At 45.9% G+C, this 27,865-nt stretch overlaps 1 protein-coding gene across 1 annotated transcript in view; it reads right to left on the minus strand.

Annotated features, from left to right (window-relative positions):
• Positions 1–27,865, minus strand: part of LOC122369786 (mucin-17-like) — a 70,067-nt gene that overhangs the window by 28,338 nt on the left and 13,864 nt on the right. The window contains exon 2 of the mRNA XM_043344792.1: positions 4,493–4,729. Within this exon, the coding sequence (XP_043200727.1) occupies positions 4,493–4,631 (139 nt within the window). The 5' untranslated portion in view covers positions 4,632–4,729. The remainder of the gene's footprint in view (positions 1–4,492; positions 4,730–27,865) is intronic.

Below are 27,865 nucleotides of genomic sequence, written 5' to 3' on the forward strand. Positions count from 1 at the left end.
TGCCACACTTTTGGTTGATAGATAACATATCTTATCTTCGTGGAGGTTGGAAAAGACATCCTGGTTCAGATGCATTAGCCCGTCCAACTCCAACCTATTAGGCCTACTCCTCACGATTTTTTGGGGCGATTATGGTCATTTTAGCCGAAGTGATTGATGACTTCACACCGACCAGACCTTGGCTATGGTGTATGTAGCTATTTACTCCCTCAACCATGAGAATGCGTTGCCTGGTAAGTAGTAGCCGGACCGCCCGCGGGATCCTATCCATTGTGGTCTGAATTAACCTTGGACAGGCATAGTTTTATGCCACCCAACGAAATAATTTGAATTAATTTCTGCCGTTTCCGCCTATTTTTATTACATTGAATCGCTTGCTATATAAAATGGTAGTGAAAAGTAAAAACTATATGTTTTGATATGATTTTTAAGCTCCCGGCTCATATATTTGTAAAAACGCATTCATTTACTAATCATGAGTCACTGGTGGTTGTTTGCTCGAAACTATCATCATTTCGTGAGAAAACAACATTGTTTACATAAAACCCACCCCATTTGTTTGGGTGAAACGCACACGGCTGGCCGGCACAGGAAATTGCCCGCCGTTCCTTTGATATCATGTATCATGCAATGCGGGCATTAGTGTTGTAACCGCCTTGGACTGAATGGTCCCCTGCGGGCTAGACTCAATGACGAAACGGCGCGGTACTCTGGTGACGTAGCCCGGGCTGGTGTCGGGTCTGGGACTGGGTCGCTGGGTCGGTACTGCGGTGGTTATCGCACCACCAAGAGTAACGTTTTCTGTGGAGCAATAGTTGGGATGTAAAGACCAAAATAGTCTTGAGACTATGGCGATTTTGTGTAGCAGGAAATAAGCAGCAATATGCAATATTACGTTGAGTTCATATTTAATGGTCAAGTTCATGCAAGTTTTCCTTCTGCGGTTAACCATGGCTATTTATGGCAACGTTTATACTCGAGCAGCATTGTCGATCAAATGATATAATAAGCCGTTGTTAGTACCGTGTATAAGGCCGTCCGAAATTCCCCTGTAATCTGTCTGGTCATGACAATGGGCTGCAATATGTATTATGTATGCTCGTAGATGATAGTGTGATAACCTACATCATGCATACATGATACTTATGCTATGGAACTTAAAACCGGTTCTCTCTTCTTCGAATGTGATGCAAATTGCCGCCTTTCTGATAAATTACTGTCTTTAGGTAATGCAACAAAATCACCTTTAAATTGTTGCAGCTTGTGCGTGCTGCCCACTGGGCAGAGAGCGAAAAAGGTAATGTGATGTGTTGGCCAATAGGTTGAGAACGAAGCCCATTGCTTCGCCTTTGTGACACGATTCACTTGCATATCACCGCATTCTTGCATCATCTTAGCATGACTAGAATAATGTGCGTGCCGCACCATCTATATCGTGATCGAATGGAGCGATTTGAGCCCAATTATGTCACTAGGAATTCCACAAATGTCGTAATATACCGATGAGTGATGTCCTTCGAGTTTCACGCACGGCCGTCCTGCGGAATTCATCACGGAATATGATTGGAGCCAATATGTCTCTCTGGCAATCTGCTAGATGTCGACAGAAGATTAATGAGATCTAATGATCAGAAATGCACCACTCATTTGACGAAATTCTCACATTACCGTGTGAGTTGGTGCAGAAATCGCACTGCGATCAGATATTAATGTAGCTGTCATTCTACGGCGAACTTCGGACCAGCTTTCACACACGAAAACTCATACGTACTCGCGATATCTTACTACAGTCATTGCCGTTAATAACACGAAACATAATTAATCTCCTAAAATTATTAGGTCTTAGCCGTTCAGTACTCTGTAATTTCCTCGAATAGAGTCGGGAACACGCAGAGGTGACCTTTTCAGGTAACCAGGGTAGAATAGACGCAGCTAAGCGGATTGAAACGATGTAAAGCGCAGCTTTCTTAGTTTCCTGGCTGCCACGCGACACATCGCGACCGCCCAGGCGCGACAGATCACGTGATCGCGCTCCAGGGCCCAATCTTACCAATGCCGTGAATAGGATTTGGCAGCAACGGCCGGAGTTTACGGCACTGATATCAAAGATGTCCTTTTTATTTACCTCCAGGTAATTTTGTCCAATGATTTTGATAGCGTGAATGATTATGAATGTCGCCAGAACGAATGAATAAGTGAAGGTGGAATAGTTCTGAATGTTACCAAATGCCGTGAATGCGCATTCACGGCATTTGGTAAGATTGGGCCCAAGAGGAGACCACCCTTTGGCTGACGGGGTGCCCCCACAGACTGTCTCTCGCTCATTGACGCCGCACTACATGACCGCTCGCTCCTTCAATATACGATATTTTGATAAACCAGTATAAACTCCCCGCTGCCTTCCACGCTCAGTAGCCTCTGATGACGTCATCTGACCACCTCTGATGACGTCACGGACCACTGTGGGTACCGTGGCATATTACCGCGCCCACGGCCACCTTTCACTCTCGACTCGGAGTGGGGACACGGGCTCACTGGACGGGACAGGGCTGCCTCAGGCGACCGAGAACGTCCATCAGTCAGTGGGATGGAACGGACCCACAGCCTGTCCACAGTGGGGATATTAGCTGACCACTACCCGCTCCAAATTACCCCTCCCCTCCCTCCCTGCCCCTTCCCCTACCTAACGCGCTACTGTGTTGTGTGTGTGTGCTACTGTAAAGGGCAGCTGTGCTGTGTGCTGCTGTAGGTATGCTACTGTGCGAGTCCTACCATACCGCACCCACAGAAGACCAGAGTCAAAGAATGTGACCAATGGGGTGTGACCAAACCCTCCCCACCCTCCCCTCCCCCTCCCTCTAACCCCCAAGCCTGTGGTGTCTGCTGTCACATGAAATTCTCGTCTTCACGGTGAAGAGGCCCGACCTTGCGGGGAGGGATTACGTCACTCGCTGGGTCGTCTGCCAGCTGATTAAATGGGGGCGGGCCCATGGGGAGGGTGTCGCGAGGAGGGATGGGTTACGAGGAGGGGAGGGGCGCGTGCCGTGAAGGTTAGGAGCGACAGGGACGGTGGAGCGTTGATTGGATGCGCTGAAGGGGATGGTGGAATGGAGCAGGCAGCCTGCGGATAACGTTGCTGGAAGTATCATGTTTTTTTTGTGGATCGAGACATCAATGCAGGAATAAAGCTGAGTTTTAAACATTATCGGAACTATTCATTGATGTTTTCCCGGTTTTGATAGATGAACTTTACCTTTTTTCGGCATGACAGTATGCTTAAAAGAGGCAGACAACACATAACTAGAGATAATAAAAGTGGTAGTGATTATGGTTTTGACGTTGACAGATCAAAATGGAATAATAAATTGATAATGTACAATTCCTTTCTATGAAGCTATTCCACATCGCACATGGTTATTATTCGTCTAATAAAAGCATAGCTTTATATCGTCCGAAAGCATGGAAAATAACTCAAATGTAAATTGAGGTCACGCCTCACTAAACAAAAACAAGCCCATGCTGACGAAAATACCATCACAGGGGCTCGATTCGATCAAGCCGGCAACTAAGCCACCGAAATCTGGCCGCTTTAATACCGCAAGAGACATTGGAACTGTAAATCAAACTGATTACCAAATCTCACTCACCGGGATTGGGGCTGATTACTCATTGGTGTTTTGGTTTGAAGCGGATGAAATGATTTGGGTGGTTGTTATCGGTCTTATTGCTTCGTGGGGCCACAAACAACGTCTGATATACTTCTGTTGATAACAGTTCTCTATGAAACGAGTGTTTATTCAGAAAGTGATGACAAATATCAGGTTTGTTTGTGATGTAATTAGTGGGGGACTTCTTCTATGTGAGCTTCCAAGGGCATCAAATGGTGGCGCAAATTTATATCTTTCGTTGCTTGAGCAGGGGCGGAGATTCCTGTACAGTTGGCTCCACCAACTTGGTATTTTGCTCCACCAACTTTAGCGATTTCTAAGACTTTGTTGCTTTGCAAATTAATCTTTTTCGCTTTGAAGAGCTTTGGAATGTCTGTTTAATGCAAAATATTTATATATGTAATGATAGGAATTGATTCAGTGTGACATTTTATTTAGCCTCATAATCGGACATTGTTGGTTTGACGACTTTTTACCCCACCAACTTCCCTGGAAAAGCTCCACCCATGTGCTTGGGATCGAGTGATATTTAGGCCGGCATGGTGTTTCAGATGGTCTCCCCTACTGTTCCTTCCGACCCAGTTACGGTATATCAACCCCAGTTGGTATCTCATACAATCTGATGCAGCTACATTCTTCACAGGATCCTTCGTCACGAACCAATCTCCGTAAAATCTTAGCATGCATGTTAAAGTTAAATAGGAAATAATGCTCAGTTGCAATACCACGGTTTTCATTTGACATTGAGTTGTTCATTGTATTGTTATCTAATGGATGGCAGTGTTGCACTGCACCATGCATATCCTCTCCTGTTTTATCCTCACCTCCATTCCTGTCGATCTGCTGCGGGAGTCCGGCACAGCCAGTGACTAGCAGTAACGACAGCAGTAACGACAGCAGCGGCGACAGCAGCGGCGACAGCAGGGTGGTCCGCTGCCGCCGCAGTCTCCTCCAGGGCCTCATCTCATGGCGACCGTGATGCACGGACGGTGGAGAGGTAAAAATGCCGGCCGGCCGCGCCGCCAGCGGTGTGTTGTCATGGCAACCGGGCGTCACCAGGTCTGCGGAGGGAGGGAATAGGTGTGAGGCGAGAACAATGTTGTCATGACAACTGGACGTCAATGCTGGGCAGAGAACAAGTGTGAGGCTCGTCAATGCTGTCGTAACATACGACAACCAGTCGTCAACAAATGCAAGTTGAGAAATTTGACCTCACTCAATCCAGAATCACATCAATGAAGCCTTTTGCGCCTTCTAACGGAATACAACAAATGCATTGTTCGTTGCGCTAACTCAATATCTTATGAGCTTATCCGACGAAGGCCGCAGTTAGATTCACAAATGCAGTGACATTCAAAATTGTGGTTAAAGCGCTACCACAAATATGCAAAACCCCTTCAGGACGAATTCTTAGGAACCTTGAAGTGAATGACAGGCCCGACGCATGATTCGGTCATTACTTTAGCCGCGAATCTCCAATCAGTTTTGGATGTCAAATGAACTAGGAAGCTCCACACAAAAGAATAGCACAGGAAGAACAATGGAATAATACGCAATGTAATCCCATTGTGGCTGCAGGAAGGCACGCTGCCCGTTAGGTCAAGGTTGTCGATGTTTTTAATTTAATATTTTGAGCTTAAGCTATTTTAGTCACGTTGCTGTCTATCAACGACGCACCAGTTCAAGTAGCTTGTTCTTTAGATGAGTAGACATTGTTAGAAGGTTTCCGCAAATATATGAAAATAGATACATCATGATTTACTAGGATTCAGCAATATTTCCGTCGTGTGCTCCGTTTACTATTTTCACCTTCTGTTACTCATACAATCAGATAAAAGCACCAGAGATCAGATTGTGCGGAACAACACACCACCGGCCATCGTCCTTCAATATAGGAGCGTGACCTTAGTGCGACCCTGTATGCCTGGCACAGCCAGGTCTCTCATCCAGCCGGCGGAGCAGACAAAGACAAAGCGCTATTGTTTTGGACAGAATAATTGGTGTTTGCGATCCGGCGTCAGAGGGACGTTTGTTTTGCCAAGGTAGCTCGAGGTCTAAGGGAGATGGAATATGCTTCTTCGAGATGAGCTTGCTTGCTCTGATTTTTATAAACAGATTCATCTTCCTCTCGATTGCTAAAAATTCCAGTCTCATTGGCTGCCTATGTGTTTATTGGCCCCAATTTTGGTTCGATTGGCAAACAATTTGTTTAACCCGCGCCCTGCTGGGGGTCCTGGATTTCCACGCCCTGCTGGGGGGGGGGGGTGTTTGAACACCCCCCCCCTTCTAACTCGGCTCCTGGGCCACGTAGCGATACGCGGAAGGCGGCGTTCGAAAGAGCGTCAAAAATAATGACGAAATCACTTCGGTCAATTTTTTGGTCAGGGCAAAGGTCAGGTAACCAGAGGTCATTGAAGGCAAAATTTCGCCGATTTCCAGGTCGAATGTCGAAAATTTCCAAGAAGCCAACGCATAACTCGGGAACCAATAGAGCTACAGCGCCGCGGAAAAGCGCATTCGATAGCCCTATTAAAGGGACCCTCCCACCTTCAAAAAAGTTAATGAATTGGCACGAAAATGATGTCGCTCGGTTCAGAAAGAGCGAAAACGAATATCTACCAAATTTCATCGAAAAATATTCACCGGTTTTCAAGATATTAGACTTTTACTTTTGTTTACTTTTTGGGATCTCCGCTGTTCCTAGCGACTTTATTTGAAAGTGCGGCATTTGTTGCGCGCAAAGCAGCATATACCACCGCGTGCTACCAAACGTTTTAGTAAAAGATTTAAAAATCGTTAGATCTCCGCTGACGTCACAAATTCTAAGGGGGCATACCAATGCACTAGCCCCTTAGAATCCGAAAACTGCAAGTTTGAAATTCCATATCTCCGAATTAAAGCATTTGTCAATGTTGTGAGTGCCCAAACCGGTATTTGCAGGCCATGGCCACCAATTTGGCTATCTCAACTCAAAACTAATGTTAAGGTGGGAGTGTCCCTTTAACGCCCTTTCTGAGTAATTCTCTCAGATTTGACCTAACGTCAACGGTTTTGCCTGCAGGGGGCAAAAACTGCAAAAGAAGCCGATTTTTTCGAAAACAGTTTTTCTGCAATAACTTTTGACCCAAGCCTTGTACGAGCTTACTTTTACCGCCATCGTGTTCCTCTCGTCAAGACGCATCGAATGAACTATAACTTGACCTTGAAGGGTCAACTTGAAAATTTGACCTCAGGTCAAGGTCATGACCTGACCGGAAAGGGTCATGTTGCATATCAGTCGATCCGTATCGTCGAGCTGAACACATATAAGGCGTTTTCATCGCTCTAGAATGCCTCTATCAAAAGTTATTTGCGAAAAACTGTTAGATACCATTCGTGACCTGAGATGACCTCAGGGCATAAACAAGGGTCACGGACACCATTTTCAAGTTCAGTGTGTCTAAAACACTTGTAATTCGGTGTTTGGGAGTGCTTATAATGTCTTTCATCCAAAAGAGGCTCATTTCAATTTTCTCCCATTGACTTATAATGGGGAGGTCGCAAAATTGACCTGACCTTAGGTCATCGATATCAAAATTCTGAGATATACATTTTGTACATGCTATTGCCCTTAGCAATCGCTGAAAGTTTCAAAGCGATCGGTCACTCGGTGTAGCTATGACAGACATTGAAAGTTTTTATGAGGTGAGGTCACTTCAAGTGACCTGGTGACCTGACCTTGAATGACCTTGGTCTGAAATTTTTACAACATGTGTAGAATTGATGCATGATAAGGTGTACCAAAAACGGCGGCGCTCCGCGCCGCCGTTTTTGAGATATTCGCGAAAAACCACAAGGGGGGGGTGTTCAAACACCCCCCCCCCCCAGCAGGGCGCGGGTTAAAATCACACGATGGTTCAGACGCATCGTAAAAAATGTACGATAGAAAAGTATCAGCCGACCTCACATCCATTCACAGAGCAACAACCCATAAATGTCTCCCTAATCAAACTCTCACAAGACTGGTCGTTTCTTCCACAGCTTGACGTTTTAGCGCACACTTCTCATTAAACATCGGTCACACTAAATCACCTCATACCCTTCACGCCACCACTACAAACTCCCATCACCATATGGCCTGTCCGTCGACAAAGGTCCCCCTCTCGGTCAAGGCCGTCAGCATACGCAATCGACCTCCGGAACCCTCACACGTCACTAGACAAACACGGGCATTTCTATTGTCCACTTCGTCTCCAACTTCGAGTCGGAGCGACTCGAGCCGTCAGCTGACCGCGTGGTGACCCCGTGACCTGTGCTCGTGACGTCACAAGTGGCTGACCTTGACGTGGGGGCTGGGCGAGAACGCGAGGGAGGAGAGGGGAGGGTGGCCTTGGGGGTTTGTCAGCGCCCGTATCACTGGAAGCTGTAAAGTTGAGTCAGAGAGTCATGGGACATTGACGGACTTCGACAGAAGGTGATGTCAGAAGATGTGTGTGGAGAAAATGATGAGGTAAAGGCGTTGAAGTCGAATAGTTATGACGAATTTTAGATGATGATTTAGATGACTCTTCGCTCCTAAAGCCACGCAATATGAAAAGGACTGATGAAAAATTAGGATATATAGGAGTCTGATAAATGAACTTACTCATTTTTTGGCATGATGCCGTCAATGCATTCTCTGCTTTCGCATTGATAAAGGACAGTGTATGCGCACAACGCGCTCTAGGTACTAATGGAATCATTCCTCGTGCGCCGTTTTGGAATCAATGAGACGTACGCGTGGTCTAGTTTTAACCCGCGCCCCGTTGGGCTCTGCCGAGCAACGCGCCCGGTTGGGGGGGGCCCATTTTGGCCCCCCCCCCCCTAAGATCTTGAGAACCACGCAACATAGCGACAAGCGGTAAACGGCGTTGGATAGCCCCAACGGGGAACTACCTTGTGACCCAGTTTTATTGACCTAGGTCAAACCGATGACGTCACAGGTCAGGTCAAAGGTCCAATTTTCACCGTTTACAGGCACTTCAAGAAATGCGTTGTAAAATCGAGTAAAATGCATTTCATTGAAAATCATCGATGGGGAAATGTTCTTCAAACACATATTTTGCTATTTGAGGTCACTGATACCAGGTCAGGTCACAGAGGTCAGGTCACGGGGGGTCACAATATGAAAGTGTCGTGTGATACATGTTTTATGGTCCATTTTACATGACAAATGCGATTATATGGGTCAGGCAGCCTTTGGGGCCAGCTTAGATCACGTTTTGGTCAAGGTCAGGTCAAGGTCAGGTCAAGGTCAGGTCAAATTAGGTCAAATTTCAAAGTTAATATTTTTGCATAAAATGGGTATCGAATCGATGCAGCTCGTCACGGGGAGTTCAATGGTGGTCTTTGTTTTGCCGTACGTGGTCTAGAATTGCTAAAAATTGAGTTCAAAAATTTGACGTCATCATTTTTGAACAGTTTTTTCGCTATAACTTGGCCAAAAAACGAGATATCGATCTGAAATTTGGTATGTATATAGAAGAGCGCTGGGACTATCACATATATTCCGGTTTTTTTCGAAATTCGGAAAAAAATTTTGGATTTTTTCAAAGTTTTTCTAAAAAAATCAATTTTTTGATTTTTTTTTGGTCAAAAACCAAAAATTTTGAAAATCCGAGATAGCAGTTTTGTAGCGCCGCTTTTTTTCTACTAGACCATATAAAGAACTTTGAAATTGCTTTATAACTGTAGATTTGGTGAGCGTTTCAAGATTGCATGTTTTTTGCTCATTTTTGCTCGAACATGACCTCAGTTTGACCTCAATAACTCCTGACCTAAGGTGACCTAAGACTTGAAATTTGGTGTGAAGGTGTCAAATTGATGCCCGGGAAGGTACTGAAAATTTGGCGGCGCTGCGCGCCGCCGTTTTCTTGCTATTCAGGAAAAACCACAGGGGGGGGGGGCAAAATGCCCCCCCCCCAACGGGGCGAGGGTTAATAGACGTTCTTGTGAAGATCTACGAAGCACCCGTGCGCTGTTCGCATTCCTGTCATATCGACATCATCACTATGTCGTTCTACAAATACTTGGGCCTACTTTTTATTTCAAAGAAACGGTTTCGTGCGTGCAATTCAAAATAGCAGTAGAAAGTGTTTTTCGGATGGGGCATAGGAATCCCTCAAGCATTTATCCGTTTTCAGGGCGGACCTTGAAAGTAACGGGAGCACTAGGCATAGCAGATCCGTTAGAACATAGACCACTGTGACCTGCAGAAACTGGACCATCGCGAATCCCTAAGTGAAACCGGAAGTGTAGAAACCTCGCCGGGTTAAACGACCTCGGATGTCAGCACAGGAGCCGGCGGACACAGTACACTTTCGCGGCGTGTTAATCACAGAGCGGCTCTGTTCACAGCCCAGTTGTTGTGTTGATCTACCGGTAAATCGGGGGCGACTCGCAAAGTTTGGCCCAAATAGTCCATTACGAAACTTCAGTGTTTAGAGCCTTTCTAATAAAATAACGCAAAAAGTACTGAGAGCATTTTCAATCGTGCACTGAGGGGACTAACAAAAAAAAAAATACTACTTTGTTCTTGGAATATCTCATAATTACCTAAGCAAATAATTTAAATAATCCACATTGGCACTAAATTCCGATGCAAGTTATTCTTCATTGTGTCGTATGGTTGATTTATGAAGATGGTTGCAAGCATACCTCAAATACACTACTTTCGTGCGAATGTTAGGCATTAGTTTAAACTGGCTAATGGCTATTTTGGCAGCTGCGCTTCGATAAAAAGGGATGGAAGAAGTGTAGGCATTGTTATCGTAAATCTCAAAACTTTTCCGTATTTACCATCAACTGAAGTGCACAGGTTAGTCTGCAGGGACCATATTCCGATATTTATTGGTCAATATGGAATATATCCTAGATAAATTTTGTAGTGACAAAGTTTGATGTTCAAAAACCCTAATGACGTCACTGGTCTCACGTCTCTGACGTAACTGATCCCACGCAGGACCCGATGGCCGCCGAAACGCACTAGCTGGGGCAATGTCATTAGCTTGGCGAGGCAGAGGCGGATCCAGCTCAGAGTTTTTTTTTGGGGGGGGGGCAAACCATAAAAAGTTATCGATTCTTTACATGCCTCGTCCATAGGCGTAATGTTAAAATTATGCCGTTTGGGGGAGGGGGCAAATGCCCATTTTGCCCCCCCCCCCCCGGATCCGCCACTGTGGCGAGGAGTATTGGCTTTTCGGCGGAGTGTCTCGGTTTTACCCATGGTGTAATTGTAGTTCCATAGTGCAAATGATCCTGACGGTAATTTTAGTGTCCAAGCAGTAATTATCGATGATAAATGAAAACGAAATGGCAATATCGATGTAAGAAATGTGATAACCAAACACTCAAGCAGCCTTTTTCACAGTGGAGAATATTCATTTGAGCGGATCAAATACGGCTATCTGAGTGAATGAAATACGCATGAGCTTCAATCAAGCGACAGTAGCAGCTTGATTGAAAAAACATCCTTGAACTCTGGTAGGGAACACCTGTATATAAGAAGGCATGTGCCGCCAATGCCATGAATTCGTTACCTATTATTTATACCCACTCCATGCCATGCATTCGTCTCTTTTCGTCACATCCCATCTCTTTATCTTTTGTCTCTTCCTCTTCCATTCCTTGTCTCGCCTCGACTCGTTATTCGTCTCCCGTCCCATCTCTCGTCTTGTCTCGTCTCGTCTCTCGTCTCCTGGCTCATCTCATATAGCTTCAAAATCAGCTGTCGTTAGCGAAGGGAAGACTCGGCGGTGCCACATCGCTATCCCTCCTCAGCCTTGTCCTGACGAGTGACGACCTTCAAAACGCCCACAGTCAGACAGACAGATAGACAGACAGCAAGCCAGCCAGCCAGACTAGACAGTCAGCCGGACTGACCGACTAGACAGCAAGCCAGCCAGCCAGACAGACTAGACAGCTAGACTGGCAGACTAGACAGCTAGACTGACAGACTAGACAGTCAGCCAGACTGACCGAGACAGACAGACAGACGGATCAGTAGCGTAATTAGACACCACTGGCAGCTTATTGTAACCCCGCAGCCAGTGGTTACTGAGCTGTGTAGCTGTGGCAGCTCTAGCGGTGAGCGCGGAGCTGTGAAAGCCTTTACTGCGGCGAGAGCTGAGCCGGCCCGAATGGCGGCCGCAGAGCTGTGAAAGCTTCAGCTACAGCAGCAGAGATGTGATGGCTTTTATTGGAGACATGCGGTATCGTAAAACTCAGCGGTGGAGGCTAATGAGCCGTGATAGCTATGGGTGTCTCCTTCCAAGATCGTTAGTTTTTAGATACGAAATCGTTCAGCCTAATTGCATGGCAAATTTGTTCAAGGCAGAACTTCCATGGTTTCAGTGACACAAAATCGGTAATTTCTTCAATCGATCACAATCCCACAGCGCTCGCCCATTCTCTCCCTCCCCTCCCCTAGACGCACTCTGCACTCATAGACTTCGTTCTTTATTTCACGACCCTGACCTCATCCACACGAGGGTTCGACATCATCCCACTCACTATTGCAGAAAAGGACACTAATGCAGGGTTGGGCTGCAAGACACGCCCGCTACGTTCTATGGCACGAATGATCGCTCCTTATAGAGATGAATCCTTTTGTTGTTTCGTCTCTACTTGACGTCAATCGTGATGTTTTGCATTGGGCGAATAGTGGATGAGATGGTGCATTGTGCTCTCCTTGGTGGCCTGATTGGTGCATTGTGCACTTAGTGGTGCTCGGAGGGTGCATGCTCGCCTGTGTTCTAATTTGTGCACTGTGCATTTTGAGGTGCACAATGTAATGCAAGATTGGGGATCGAGATAATGCTCAATCGTGTCACTTTTAGTGACGGTAGCACGCTGCGTGTAACGATAGCATATCAATTAGAGGTGTCGATCGGATACCAACTTTTTGGTATACCGATACCAAACCGATACCAACTTGGTATTTGGTATTTCAATCTGAATGTCTTTGGTATTTTGTTGGTATTATGAACCCTCACTAATGTAAAAGAGGTTTAGAAATCGGTAAAAAGTTGGTATTTCCCTCATGTTCTCAAGTTGGTTCGGTTTCGGTAGTTCCTCACGGTTTTGGTTGGTATTTGGTTTGGTATCGGTATTCCGATTTTCTGTGATTGACATCACAATATCAATCGTCCTCAGTCTCATATGTGTTACAGATATCCATCAATGCGCCATTGCTTAATCACGAGCTAGCCCATGACTGTATGATTTAATAAAGACGTAAAAGCTAGTCCATTTAAACCCTTGCGAACCCATTTCTGAAAAATACCGCAGGCTCAGGGGGAAAGCTCCTGCAATTGTTGTAGGTAGACAAAATTCCAGGAATCGGAACACGCCGTACCTATTTTCCGGTTTGTGGCCGTGTTTCATTGCTCACGATGACAGACAGAGGAAACTCTGCATTATCTCGTGCTGATGCAGAAAAAGTCGCAGACATGAATTCACCTCACGCCAGACTGATCAGTGGGCTGCAAAGCTTTTCCTGGTTATTGTCTTCGTGACGTCACGTTTTATAATCCAATAGTAACGCGACAGAAACATGCTCGTATCCAAAGCGACAAAAGTAAAATGTTCACACCAATAGTTCACTCACTCACAAGTAGTTAGATAAGGATGTGTTACATAGTCCAATTTCTGCGTTTTAATACAGAAAATTTAGTGGAACTTCATGTCCTTCCTTACTATTACAATAGCACGCCAGCCGCCACTTATTTTGTTTCCAAGTCACGTTCATCTTACTCCTGAATTTTATTGCGAAATTTCACTGAAAAGAAAAGAAACATGTTGCGAATGCAAGGTTGAAGTGGCATAGTGACACGAATCAAGAATGCGAACGGTAGATTACACTGATTATTACGCTGAGCAACTTTCTCCAGAAGATTTCCATGAAACCACATTTAATCCAAATATCACGCGCATAGTGGTGAAACTGCCACGGCTTCAGCCACAACTAACGTCAAGTTTTCTCTCCTCGTGATTAACCGTCAGCAGGAACACAGCAGATACGAACAGCAAGATCACGCGCCGACTGTTGAACACACAAAAACCATTTACTTCTGGGATCGTGACTACATGAACTGAGAGAATTTGTGACAAAGTGGAAAACAATGCCGGCTGTCAGTTGAGAACCATTTCAGAGTCACGTATTTCTTCGTGTGAGGGAAATTCTCACAAATAGTTGGTGTTCTGGTGATTGAGGCGTGGCATAAACTATAAAGTTTTAGGTGTACGATAAAGAAGGAAATATATCTTACTTGACTATGATAACAAGGATTACTATACATACAGCTATGATTTATGTGACCACCGATTAAAACTTTTAGCTAGCTAATGACTTATCTTTTTGGATATGTTCCTTTTGCGATAGGTTTCGTAATCCTGCATCAAACGGTATTTTCTTCAATAGCTACCACGGATGAGATACTGGAAGTGTCTTTTGCCCATGCTCCCATTATAAAAAGCCACCGGTCAAGTGAAAGGATCATAGTAAATACTCGAAAGTAAAGCTTTTACAAAAGCCTTAGTGTCGCGTTAAAAGCCTTAGAAGAAATCTCCCACCCAAAAGAGAAAAACAACAATAGAAAACAACACCAGAGGCCTCACGCGAGCGAGAATAACTAGTTTACACCGCCACACCTCCTGAGCTTATCCCCGGTGGCATCTCTTCCGTGAACAACAAAAACCGTACCTGGTTATCGCGAGTGTGGCCTTCGGCAGTTTTCAAGATAGACCGTAGCGGCATGAGTTGGCAGGGTTCCAGGAACTCCTCGTTCTCTATCTCGCGCGTTCGGCGTTGGCTCGATGCCAGAGTCACGAAGGTCACGGTCGAGACCCGGGGTCACGCAGTTCGCTTTTTCAGCTCATGCGATGCCTGGTTAGGCCTTTAGAAAGCCAGAAGCAGGTTATTGGGTGATAATGGCGAGACGGGGTCCTGATTGGCAATGGCTCGCGGTGGCATGCGATCTGTGGTCACAATGAAATCCCGGATTCGATTGTCGAGCGCCACGCGAGAAAGACATATCGCCGCTCATGCTGAAGGTCTGTGGAGGAAACATGTTGACAGTAGAACCACGCTCATTAGGCTCAAGATGGACACTGATTGGCCGAACGCCGGCGGCGGTGACAGGGTCAAGGAGCGGTCAGCTGACTAGCGCAGTCAGCTGATGAAGGGGTCAGGGTGGGGTTAGCCGGCGTGCGGGCGCGGCTCGCCCCGCCGCGGCCATGGTTTGAGAGGGAGGATAATTTCTCAAACGGCGGTTAGCAGATAAATACAGAGCGAAAGGCTTGTTATGTGTCAAAGGCTGGAAGGCTAGTCCGTTATGGTCTCATGGGTATAATGGAGGCGCTAAAATTATGATGTGATGTATGCCGATGCCAGAGATTTGTACGGTGGAAGACTATCATGCAATTACGTTTGAGCTTTGTGGGAAGTGAAAAAATCCGAAATTTTAACTTTGGGGAGCTCGCAGCTTACGTAAGCCAGTCAAAGCTCCTCAGCACAGAGGGTTTGAGCCGCGATCGTGTTTACCTCGCCGCTCGGTTTCCTCCGCCTTCCAATCTGTTGTTTGTCTCAGAAACTCTCCTCCACTCTCCCTCCATCCCGGATCGCCAAGGTCGCGTTTGATTGAGAAGCTGGATGGCTGTTTGGCGCGCGCAGACCGACGGGCGACTGGTGTCCGCGACAGGGGTGCTTCGTCGGACGATGTTTTACACTGAAACCAGCGCCTTGGCGTGACGCTTCTGACACCTGAATCGGCAAAAAACGGACGTGCGATGTCTTGTGCGAGGTATGTATGAACCACGCTGAGAGCCAGGACGTGGATAGAATATGATTGTATGGGGAGAAGGGCGTCGTTCGATCAAATTAGCATGTGCTGCGCAAGAAAAAGGAGGGGTTGAGATGACGCTGGCATGCGGATGGGCTGCAAACTGCGTGCAAAGCGGGTGTGTAAGGAATTTTGATCACTTGCTGAAGGTGATAGAAAACGTTTTTAGTTTTGCTTGGATGTTTTACATTGGTATTATTACCTTCCTGTTAGGTTTGTAAACAGCTCAAACAGCAAACCCTGATAAGTGGATTAAAAAGCATGGAGTAATAATGTCTATATTTCACCAATTATCCACGTCTACAAACGTCAAAATTAACAATGCGAAAATATTCACGATGTTGAAATTCATCGCATTCCGCACACAGAAACCTCACGCAGCTTCACCGGTCCTCGCCATAATTTCTCCAGTTGGCAGCTCCTGACATTCAGCCAAACGAATGACCTAAAGTGCGAGTCATTCAATACATACTACACAGGATTCCGAGCTACGCAGTTTCAAGGTCATCATTAGACAGTTCCTGAAACTGTCAGACAAATTCCCTATAGTGCGCACCCAGGCCCCAGGCCTGCCCTCTGCGTGTGCGCACAAACGGAGCTGAACGGCCTTGGGCACGTGACCATGGTTACGAAACGCTTCCCATTAGCTGCTCTCCAAAGCCAGTCGACTTTGATCGAGAGCTTGCCCAAAGACAGAGCCGGCTTTGATTGTGAGCTGAGGCCTGTTTCACTAACAAATAAAGTGTGTAATTACAAAGAAAAAACTTGAGTTTAAAAGAAATAATTACCAACATTTGAAATTTGGATTTCACGAAACCTTCGGACATGAATTTTGAGTTTAAAATTTACCAACTTTTTTACAAGAAAAAAGTTTGTAAGAAACATCGAAATCGCAAACTTTCTGTTTCACGAAGACCAAAAACTTGAAAGAAAATGTTGTACTTACAAACCCGAAATTCCAGTGGCCCTTACGTTTGGAATTTTATTACTTTTCGCGCAATGATGCAGAGCAATCAATTATTTAAAACAAATATGATATGCTGAGTCATTATATGCTCTTTTTTACTTAGCACAATCCCTACGAACCAGCTGCGAGCAATAAGTAAGTATCGTCATGTTTTGTCATTCGCGCGCCATAATTGCATTCAACAGTCTTCTGCTGTCAAATATTTTGCGTGTTATTTTCTTTCAATAATTAATAAGATATGGTGAACTATCATTTAAACCATTCAGAAACAGCATCATTATTTTTAATTTATTCCTGCAATTTCTGACATGAATACTAGACATAGTTTGATAAAAAGAAGCAATATCTGTAACATGTTATAGTTCTTGATTAAAAACAATTTTACAGTTTACAAGTTTATTTACCAACTCTTTTTATCGGAGGTGCCGCTGGTGATGAAGTTTAGTGAAATCCGATTTTACATAGTTTGCAAAAATACTTATGAATTGTAAAGTTCAAACACTTGTAATCGCAAGTTTTTAGTGAAACAGGCCTCAGAAGGTGCGTCGAGTCAAAGCAATGACGGGATAAGCGCAATGGTGGAATAGCATCCGCGTAACGGTGAAATGTTCGCAGAATGGATATCATCCGTCAAACGCTAAGTCTTGTATTCAAGGTAATGCATGGGCGTTGTGACCATTCAAAGCAGATGTAGGTACGACCGGCAATTCCACTTATCTTCTTGGCCTGGCTGGCCATATAACTAAAATCGTAGCATCTGTCGTGCACTTAAAAGGAAAGTTGTTGCGCTTGCCCAACTTCTGCCCATCAAGAATCGTGGGTTTCAAGTACCAATCGCTTTCAGCTACCGCTTATTCTTGTTCCGGGCCGTGTTTTTTTTTGCGTTTTTTTCCTCATATTTGATTCGTATATTCACATGTACTATTGTATTACTGCTATTCGATTCATTTCATACCTTTCTTATCGCTCAGATGTTTTCTTGGTCAGAAAAAGGAGTGTGTTCTGTGCTCGTATGCCGTCACCCGCGAAGTATATATAATTTTAACGCATCTCTTAATTATCTCCATTGGGGACTTCTTTTCAATGAAGGTTTAACACCAATCGCCATTAAACCGACAGTTTTCCCAGCCGCAATGCACCAACCTGCCCTGACCCGTGGTCGATTCGGTACCAAGTCGCTGCAACATGACCTTGGAAGTCGGCCAGAAACACTAATCACTCGACTCTTATTACCGACTGGCGAGTAACTGGTGCGGAGACACACCGAAACACTCATGGCGGCCGATAGCGGTCCCTTTGATGTCTCAGTACTTCAGTTGCCATGACAACGGCGGTCACAATGCCATCTGCGAGGGAAATTGCAGCAATGGTAGTGGGCGGTCAGCACACTTTACGCAAATGGTGCGGAAAGCGAGAGCAATTTTGATAAAAATGTGCACTGTGCAGCATAGCAGCGCATATTGTCGGAACAGGAAGTAATTCTGGACTTTGTTGAGCATTGCAGCTGCGGAACACAATGAAATTGCTGTGAAATATATTGAACTTTATTATTTTAAAGGTCTATTTTCCTCGCAAACTGCCTCCCAATATGCCGACTCCCGAAAAAAAATGGCTTACACATTATGACAAAGTTGGTTCATTTCCATTCACAACGGCTTTGCAGTTGTTCTTTCACAATCATTAGGTATCATATTTCGTTATTGGTAACTTTCATGCTGAAGAATGTGTGGGTACCCATTTTAAGGAAAAACGAAAATGTGCTAACACTCGAAAATTCTTCTGGACGGAGACACGGACCTTTCGTCCCTCCACTCACATGTGAAGGTCACATGTTCACTATCCCCTCTTCCCCTTGCACGTGCACACGTGCGCTGCGCAACTGCAGTACGCGCAATCGGGAGGGTAGCCCTAGGGCCTCATCACATATTCTCAAGGCTCTACGCAAAGAGAAACCAGGGGGAAGGAATGCGGGAGCTGCGGGAAGTGAACGAAGGAGCCTCCAGCTCCAACCGCCAACCAAAACTAGAATGTTCCAAGACGGTAAGTTACATAATACGCGTAAATGCGTAGACGTTTTTTGACAGTCTCTACTGTTAATAATTTCTTCTTGCTTAATTTGTTCATTGGATATTATTTGTCCCCACATGTATTTTAAACCTGGAAAATTTCGAGGGTTTGACATTCAGCTCGTCGTCTTGCCCCCGATTGTGACGGGCAACTCCCAGCAGCGGCCTTGACGTCCTCATGACGGCGACAAATAAACCTCATCGCATCGCCAGTGGTGACCGCGATTCCCAGAAAGTTCCCACCCTCACCCCCGAAACTGGCGTCAGCTGGCAGAAAATCACCGGCGTCTCTCCCAGCCTGTCGGCACAGTTCTCAGAGCGATCGAACGACCGCACCGCGTGGCGCAACAAGGTCGACGCCTCCGGCTATTCAGGCGGTAGTTTCGACCTTCACGGCGGCGGCCTTACCGGCGATAAGTAAGGACAAGTTATGGTACTGGAGGACGGTGTTTCAATTTGCTGATGAAGTTGGGAAATTGTGAGCCAACGGAAGTGGGAACCAAATGCAGTTAATTTTGACAGGTTTACAGGCTGTTCCAGTTTAAATTGACCTCGAAAGCAACCCGTTTATGTTTGTACCAATCAGGCAGCTTTAACCATTTAATTAAGTCTGAGTGAATCTGTAATTTCATTTGTTTTCGTTCATTCATTCATTCAGTCAGTCAGTCAGTCAGTCAGTCATTCATTCAGTCAGTCAGTCAGTCAGTCAGTCAGTCAGTCAGTCAGTCAGTCATTTATACATTCCTTTATCCATTCATTCACTCATTAATTAACAAAAAATCATTCAACTAGCCATTAGAAGTTTCAAATATATTACCCTCATTAACCCGCGCCCTGCTGGGGGTCCTGGATTTCCACGCCCTGCTGGGGGGGGGGGGTGTTTGAACACCCCCCCCCCCTTGTAACTCGGCTCCTGGGCCACGTAGCGATACGCGGAAGGCGGCGTTCGAAAGAGCGTAAAAATAATGACGAAATCACTTCGGTCAATTTTTTGGTCAGGTCAAAGGTCAGGTCACCAGAGGTCATTGAAGGCAAAATTTCGCCGATTTCCAGGTCGAATGTCGAAAATTTCCAAGAAGCCAACGCATAACTCGGGAACCAATAGAGCTACAGCGCCGCGGAAAAGCGCATTCGATAGCCCTATTAACGCCCTTTCTGAGTAATTCTCTCAGATTTGACCTAACGTCAACGGTTTTGCCTGCAGGGGGCAAAAACTGCAAAAATAGCCGATTTTTTTGAAAACAGTTTTTCTGCAATAACTTTTGACCCAAGCCTTGTACGAGCTTACTTTTACCGGCATCGTGTTCCTCTCGTCAAGACGCATCGAATGAACTATAACTTGACCTTGAAAGGTCAACTTGAAAATTTGACCTCAGGTCAAGGTCATGACCTGACCGGAAAGGGTCATGTTGCACATCAGTCGATCCGTATCGTCGAGCTGAACACATCTAAGGCGTTTTCATCGCTCTAGCATGCCTCTATCAAAAGTTATTTGCGAAAAACTGTTAGATACCATTCGTGACCTAAGATGACCTCAGGGCATAAACAAGGGTCACGGACACTATTTTTAAGTTCAGTGTGTCTAAACCACTTGTAATTCGGTGTTTGGGAGTGTTTATAATGTCTTTCATCCAAAAGAGGCGCATTTCAATTTTCTCCCATTGACTTATAATGGGGAGGTCGCAAAATTGACCTGACCTTAGGTCATCGATATCAAAATTCTGAGATATACATTTTGTACATGCTATTGCTCTTAGCAATCGCTGAAAGTTTCAAAGCGATCGGTCACTCGGTGTAGCTATGACAGACATTGAAAGTTTTTATGAGGTGAGGTCACTTCAAGTGACCTGGTGACCTGACCTTGAATGACCTTGGTCTGAAATTTTCACAACATGTGTAGAATTGATGTATGATAAGGTGTACCAAAAACGGCGGCGCGGAGCGCCGCCGTTTTTGAGATATTCGCGAAAAACCACAAGGGGGGTGTTCAAACACCCCCCCCCCCAGCAGGGCGCGGGTTAAAGCTGAAGATAGCAAAAGACACCTCTCGACGCTAGTTCGCCAAAGCCAACCTCAGCCATTAGCCATACTTCGCTCGGGGGATCGCGAACCCGGAACGAACAGTACCTAGCACTCAAACGTCCATCTACTGCACACCTTTAACCCTGAACCGCACGGGATTTAAATCAATATTCAACTGTAGCAGGATCTCCATCCCTAAGTACCCATCCATCTACCCTTCAGGGGCCTTGGCGCTCGGCGTCGGCGTTTGGCTCATCAGGTGGTATAGAAAGGCGTCTCCCAGCAGAGGTCTCGTGCGGCGCGGCGGTCCGCGCGGCCCCGTCCCACTGCGGGGAGGGGGTGGGGTGGGGGGGTAGACGAGTTGTGAAAGGGGAGGGACCTTCACGGTGGGTTTGGGGTGTGGTCCGGAGCATCATCGGAAGCGCTTAATGCTAGCTTCCGAATCAGTCAATGGGAGCTTCCTACTTCGGGCTGAGGCTGATGCTTACAACCGTAGACGTCCGTGCGACGTCATTCTGGAAAGACGTGTTTTTCGATCTGATAGTAAAGCGTGACAAAATAAAAGAGGAGAGATTCTATGCTCTCCCTCCCTCGATATGCATTTCTCTCCTCTCTCTCTCCTCCCTCCTCCCTCTCTCTCTCTCTCTCTCTCTCTCTCTCTCTCTCTCTCTCTCTCTCTCTCTCTCTCTCTCCCTCTCTCTCTCCGCCACAGCTCTGGTGGTCGTCCTTGACGAGTTCACCAGGACTCTCCATAAGCCGCTTCTGGACCCAAACACCAGCGTGTCCAGACGACGGCCGAGACGAAACGAGGGGCTGGGGCGGGGCGGAGAGAAGTGGGGAGAGATGAGACGGACGTGGGGGAGAGACGTGTGTTCTGAGTGGTTCTAATGCACGTTTTCATTACTAGATTCGTGGTTAAGTTTGCAAGAATGCTGAAGGATGCCTATCAACTTAGCCATGTAAAAAGTCACATCTAATAGTAAGTCATCGAGACAAGGCAGTTATGTACTATGTAGTGAATTGGACGACATTACATTTCTTTATGGCATTGACAAGCTGATAGTGAAGATTGATGAAATTTATGAGGCCACTGTGCAGTGCCCACTAGAGCTCGATACGTGAGTGGATCCTCAACTTGAATTTCTGCCAGCATCCCGACGGCTATATGTGAACCCAGCTCTGTCATTGTGCACACATCTAATACTGTTTGCGAAACTCGTGAGCAGGTTCAATTTGCATTTAATTGTGCGAATTCGTGCAGCAGGACGGCAAACAGTGATTCGCCATGCTCGTTGTCAGCCTGTTTGCGCAATGTCTGAGCGCGCTGAACAAGGTCTAATGTCTGAACAAACGCCAATGTGAACAAGGTCTAATGTCTGAACAAACGGCAATGTCTCGAATAACGTCTGAACAAGCAAGACCGTCTGGACTAACGTCTGAACAAGCAACAAGGTCTGAGTTTGTGGAGCTGAGGGGCTGCGCAAGGACAGCCCGAGACACTTTGTTCCAGAGAGAACTGGGAAGTCGAACACGCCACGGTTGGGGGTTTGTGGGGCAGGATTTTTGTGTGAGGGATGTGGTAAAGCACAAGCGAGTTGGAGGCTCCAATGTCCAGACAATTTAGAACTTCCCCTACTAATGAGAAAACAATGAATTGGTATTTTTAACCTTGATTGCCCTTCAAGAAACTAGAGGCCTACTTAAATCGAAGGATAAATGTGTGCTTTCACAGTATTACGAGTGCTCTTTGCTGGGTCCGGAGGTCAGATGTATGCATGTATGTATGTATGTATTACCATCATGGACAATCCACACGGGGCGTGGCGATTACAGTTCAGGTGGTCGAACGTTTCCAACGCCATACAGCCGTACCAGCACCGCTGTACGTAGCGCCTGCTATCATACCATCCTACCATCACATCACCACTCCATCGCACTACCTCACCGCCACACCACCACGCCGCCACCCCTGTGGGGCCTCTCAGCGGGGCAGCGGTGGCCGCGGCGGGGCCGGCGTTATCCAGCCATTCGGCCGACCTCCTCTCACTTTCACTGTGGTGGTGGTGGTGGTCGACAGACCAGAACCACCGGGCGGGGCGGCGGTGGCCGAGACCGCCGCCGCCGACGCCACCACAGCCGCCGCCGCCAGTTAGTTTTGTTGCAGCTAGTCTCTTTTCTACTCTGTCGTCTCTCTCTCCCTCTCTCTCTCTCTCTCTCTCTCTCTCTCTCTCTCTCTCTCTCTCTCTCTCTCTCTCTCTCTCTCTCTCTCCCTCTCCCTCTCCCTCTCCCTTTCCCTCTCTCTCTCTCTCCCTCTCTCTCTCTCACTCTCACTCTCTCCCTTCCTCCTTCTCCCGCCCTTCCTCCTTCTCTCTCTCCCTCCTTTCTTCCTCCCTCTCTCCCTCTCTCTCTCTCCCTCCCTCTCCCATCCTCTCTCCCTCCCTCCCCTTCTCGCCCTCTTTTCCTCTGCTCTCTCACCTATGATTGTGCTCAAGCGGTATTTAACGTGACACTCGTAAGCAGTCAGCAAAATAACGACAGCGAACACAAATGCATGGCCAATCATGAAATCAACCATAAAACACCGGCCTCACAATACAAACGCTATTTGTACTCTGGTATTTGAAGGTCATGTGCGTTACGACTGGATAAGTGTCCAGCCGAAAAAATTACTTGGCCTTCGAGGTGAGCGTTAAATTCCTGCCAGCAGTTTCGTAGTTTTATATCTCAGATTTTATCGTGAGATATGCTACCAATTAAACTGGCCAGCTATGCATTGCTGGAATGATTGCTCATCATTTTATTCTTTGTTCGCCTGAGGTTGCATACTTCTGTAGAGAAAGGGGGATGCCAAACACGAGTGAATAGTCTCAGCTTGCTCGTTTCTGATAACGCGGATTTCGGATATGCCTACTATAGAGCCTGCTATTCTTTGATCGATATATGGTATGTAAACCTATGCACCTGCGGTCTCTGTTTGACCGAATAGCATTTCTATGTAGCATCTAAGGTTCTAATTCAAAAGATATACCTACTCATTTTACTTACAAAAGATTGAGCTTGAAATAGTAATGACATAAACGCCGCGTTGGCTGCACCAGCATTCAGGTCTCCGAATTCCAAAAGCAGGTATACCGGCATTCAACGATTAATCATGTTTGTAACCTACGCGTAAAATAAAAATGGCAAACAGCGAAACTATCGGCCGAACCGAAAGCATCGGTCATGTTGAGGCATGACTATAATTCATACAGGAAACTCTGAAGGAGCCGGGGTGTAAAGTTGGCCTTGAAGCGGCTAAAACCAGCGCGCGACGTTGTGACTTGTTCGTAGTAAGGATGTAGGTTACCTTCAAAAACGGAAGGCCATTTGTGATTCAAGACCACAAGGAAATTCCTCAGTCTATGGAGGCTACTTGTCATACTATATACGAACGAACAATGAGGTTTGGTAACCTGAATTGTAGCCTACCTGTAGTGCACTTCCATATTTCGAGGAAATAGCAATACCATTTTCGGCCTTAGTAGTTTCACAAGAAGCTGAAGAAGTTTGACGTGCTTCATAACCTTAAAGTTGTGAATTTACCAATGATTTACTTGGTATATATTTGTTAGGCCTGTTATATCTTCCATTACTGTTATCATGTTTTGCCAGCATGTGTATTGAAGTTCCATACTCTCAAACCGGATTTTCATATTGCGATAAGTTCCTACAAGAGGACAGCTTTGTGCGAATTCGAGTCATTTTTCATCAAAGGAATTTAGCGAGGTGTTATTTCTGGACCATTCTGCAAAAGATATGTGTTCTCGTAACCGGTTCATCATTTCTAAATGCGGCGCCAAACGCCTGATAATATCAACAAAGAGCCTCAGCCGACCGACCGGCCGATTGTCAACTTGTCAGGCGGAAACTTGGTCACTCGTTTCAAATAAATCATATCAGGTGTTAGCGAGACACTTATCTGTAAAAACGCGGCCATGCACTCAAAGTGATATTAATGTAAAGTAATTATAACTTAAAATATTTTGTTCCTTATAGCTCAGAGCTGATGCCAGATAAACATGAATGTAACTCAACTTACCTTTGCCGCTATGTGCTCGGCAAGTAAGGTCAAGCGTGGTCCAGCAAATCACGCATGCATTGAGTCCACGACAGACAACAAGTACCTTAGTTGGTAAGACACCAAACTATCGCCTCTCAAATTCACCATTGCACCACTACAGTCACAATCTCTCCAGCCATGCACATTAGGTATTCAGTGTTTGACACACGGTTTCAGTAGACCACATCTGTTCTACAGCCAACATCTGGCCGAAGAAAGCGATACAAAAACAAATCGACTGACGGCTCGTGATCCCGTTTTCGGTTCAGAATAGAGGAAGTCTGTTCAGAGCACAGCACGGTCAACACAAATGTTTTTCGTATGTGTACAGTGAGGGCAGTCAGCGATCAGACAGCTGGTTCTGAATTTCCGGGAGGGAGACACATTGATTGGGAGCCGGACAAAGATAGGGAGAGGGAGAGAGAAAGAGAGGAGGGAGGAAAGGAAGAAGAGAATAGGGAAAGAAAAAGGAAAGATGAGTAGAGCGAAGGAAAGAAGAGAGGCAGAATGAATAAAGTTGTTAAACATTGGATAGGTACAGCCCTCAGCAGACTGCGTGGTAGGTATTCTTTTTTCGACAAAACCGGTGATAACTCAAAGGCTATGTTATCAGTCGGTCGGAACTCACTGCAAATAGATGCGCCATGCTCCACTTCTTCGATTAGGTCCATCACTAGACAAAGTATAGGGGAAGCGGGGGTAACACCGCCCCCCTAAGCTTTTCGCCAAAATGAGAGAATATGTGTGAAGTCTCTTGGTAGTTATTGTCTTGGTTACAATATTTAAACATTTTCTCATGTGTTTTAGGTACTTATTTTGCATGCTCCTAAAAGGTTTTCATGTATCACGACTTTTAAAAATACCTTGCATATTTGCTGCCTACAAATTGTGTGGGTAACCCCGCCACCGGTGTTGATGTTAACCCAACCCATTCCTGCGAAAGCTTTTAATTGTTCAGAGATCGCGTGCGATGAGTTTCCTGTCGGTAAGTGGTAATTTTCGCAAATAATCGGTAATGGACACCTAAATAGGTATAGGTTCATCAGCTGTTTGCCAGTTTTATACAGCTGGCAAGTGCTTGGTCGGGATGCATGAAAAATATGAAGTAAAAAAACAAATAAGCTGCTTATTCCCGACTTAGGAACATCTACGAACATAAATAAAGCGTGTCTTTGGAGTTTCATCACTTATCACGCTACAAACAGGAAACACCGCAACCTCAATTGGGGTAACACCGCCACGGGGTGGCGGTGTTCCCCAATAAGTGATCTCAAGCAAAAATCGCCAGCAGCAAGAATGTACTACACGGTTCAAGCAAACCTATCTTACTGGACAAAGCCGATCAGTTATTTTTCTATGTAATCAAGTAAACCAAAATGAGTCTCTACTTAAAGACACTCAAAGTGCTCCCAACTCATCGAATTTTTATAAGAGAATGTGCATTTTTCTTAAAATGCCCACATTGAGCTTCGATTACACTGAAACACCGGAACACAAATCAGAAGACGCTTATCTTCGTGCGGTTAATAGGAAATAACAGATTTTTACACTTCACATTTCATACTTTCGCCGCCAGATGGGGTGGCGGTGTTTCCCACAGTGGCGGTGTTCCCCCCGCTTCCCCTACGCCTTGTGTGGCAACAAAATGCAAAAGTCTGTTTTGGGGGCAAATATAAACTTTTGGATTTTGTTGCCAAACTGGATAGAAAATGCACACGATGATAATGCCAATCTAAGGTGCGAAGTCTCGCGCGTCATACTGTTACGATTTCCGAGTGACCGATGGCATAGTATTCGCGTTATTCTCGGTTTTGTCGAAAAAAGAATACCTACCACGCAGTTTGCAGAGGGCTGTACCTACATCATTGGTTTATCGCCAATAGCGCCAATGGACTCTAATAAGAATCTCGATTTACCTTCCATATGCCGCCTGAAAACAAAAATCAGCTTCGAGGTCAGCCTCATTAAGCATCCATATGACGCTTATTTAGCAAGCATGTCGATGCGGCGCAAAAATATTAACTTTTTAAGCCGGAAGGTCGGACACCAACTAGATTTAGATTTCAAACCGATCTGAGGCTGCTTGCACTGATCAGTCGCCGATTCAGAAACGATCATAGCCTGATCAAAGGCTAATCAGAGACCGGTCCGAAATTCCGACGGCAGAGAGACGACTCAGACCGAATCAGAGCCGACCACCTGCTGCAGTATGTAGATCGATCAGGCGATGGCCCGGTTACACTAGTCGTCCGGCCGTGCCAAATGTTTTAATAACGATGGCCCCGTTCCCTGACCGTAGCCCATATGGATGACATACACGAAACGATTAATAACAGCGGCGCTCACGTGCTGTTCTTGTTCTAGGTTTGGCGTCAGCTGGGAGCGGGACGCCGGCTGGTGGCGAAGTCGTGGAGCTCACTGCCACGACACCTTGATTTGGTAAGTAAGACGGCATTGGGTGCTTCACTAGTTACTGATGTGGCTTGTATTTGAATTAATCGAATCGCGCATTACTCTCACCCTCTCTTCTCTCTTCTCTCTCTCCCTCTCCCCCCCTCTCTCTCTCTCTCTCTCTCTCTCACACACTCTTCCCTCCCCTTTATCCCTTTCCCACTTCTTCAAAGCGTTTTGCTTTCCCGTGCGGTTTGAATTGAATTGAATTGCGGTTGACCTTCAGCGATGAACAAACTAATCCCATTAGAGAAGACACCAATCTGCATTTCAGCCGTCCCAACAACGCGGATGTGTTCAAAGGGAAGGGGAAGAGGCAACAGCCCGCTGGTCGCGTTGGCACGCGCAGTGGACGGTTGACATTGTCTCACGCACTGGGAAGCTCGTGTGAGACTTGTTTGCTTTTTAACTTGATGAATCAATTGTCGCGACTTGAACCAATGCATATGCACAGTAGGAATTACAATCAGTGACAAAAAAAAAAAACAAACAAGAAGGCGCTTCGAAAACTTCGACATCTTTGCTACCTAATTTTGAAGGTGCTGGCGACAATTCTACACAAACTTTCATGTTCCATTTTGAATAACTATTCCAAACCAAAGCGTAAAACATGACAAAAACAACTTAGCGAGTTGATTGTCCGTGAATAACCATCCGATTGGCAATTTATTTCTCCTTTTGAGCCCTCCCCGGAAGCTCCGGAAGGAATTTGAGCCCACACACTTCACAGGCCG

Source organism: Amphibalanus amphitrite, unplaced genomic scaffold (assembly GCF_019059575.1).
Source record: "Amphibalanus amphitrite isolate SeventyFive unplaced genomic scaffold, NRLGWU_Aamphi_draft 001072F_arrow, whole genome shotgun sequence".
NCBI classification, from domain to species: Eukaryota; Metazoa; Arthropoda; class Thecostraca; order Balanomorpha; family Balanidae; genus Amphibalanus; species Amphibalanus amphitrite.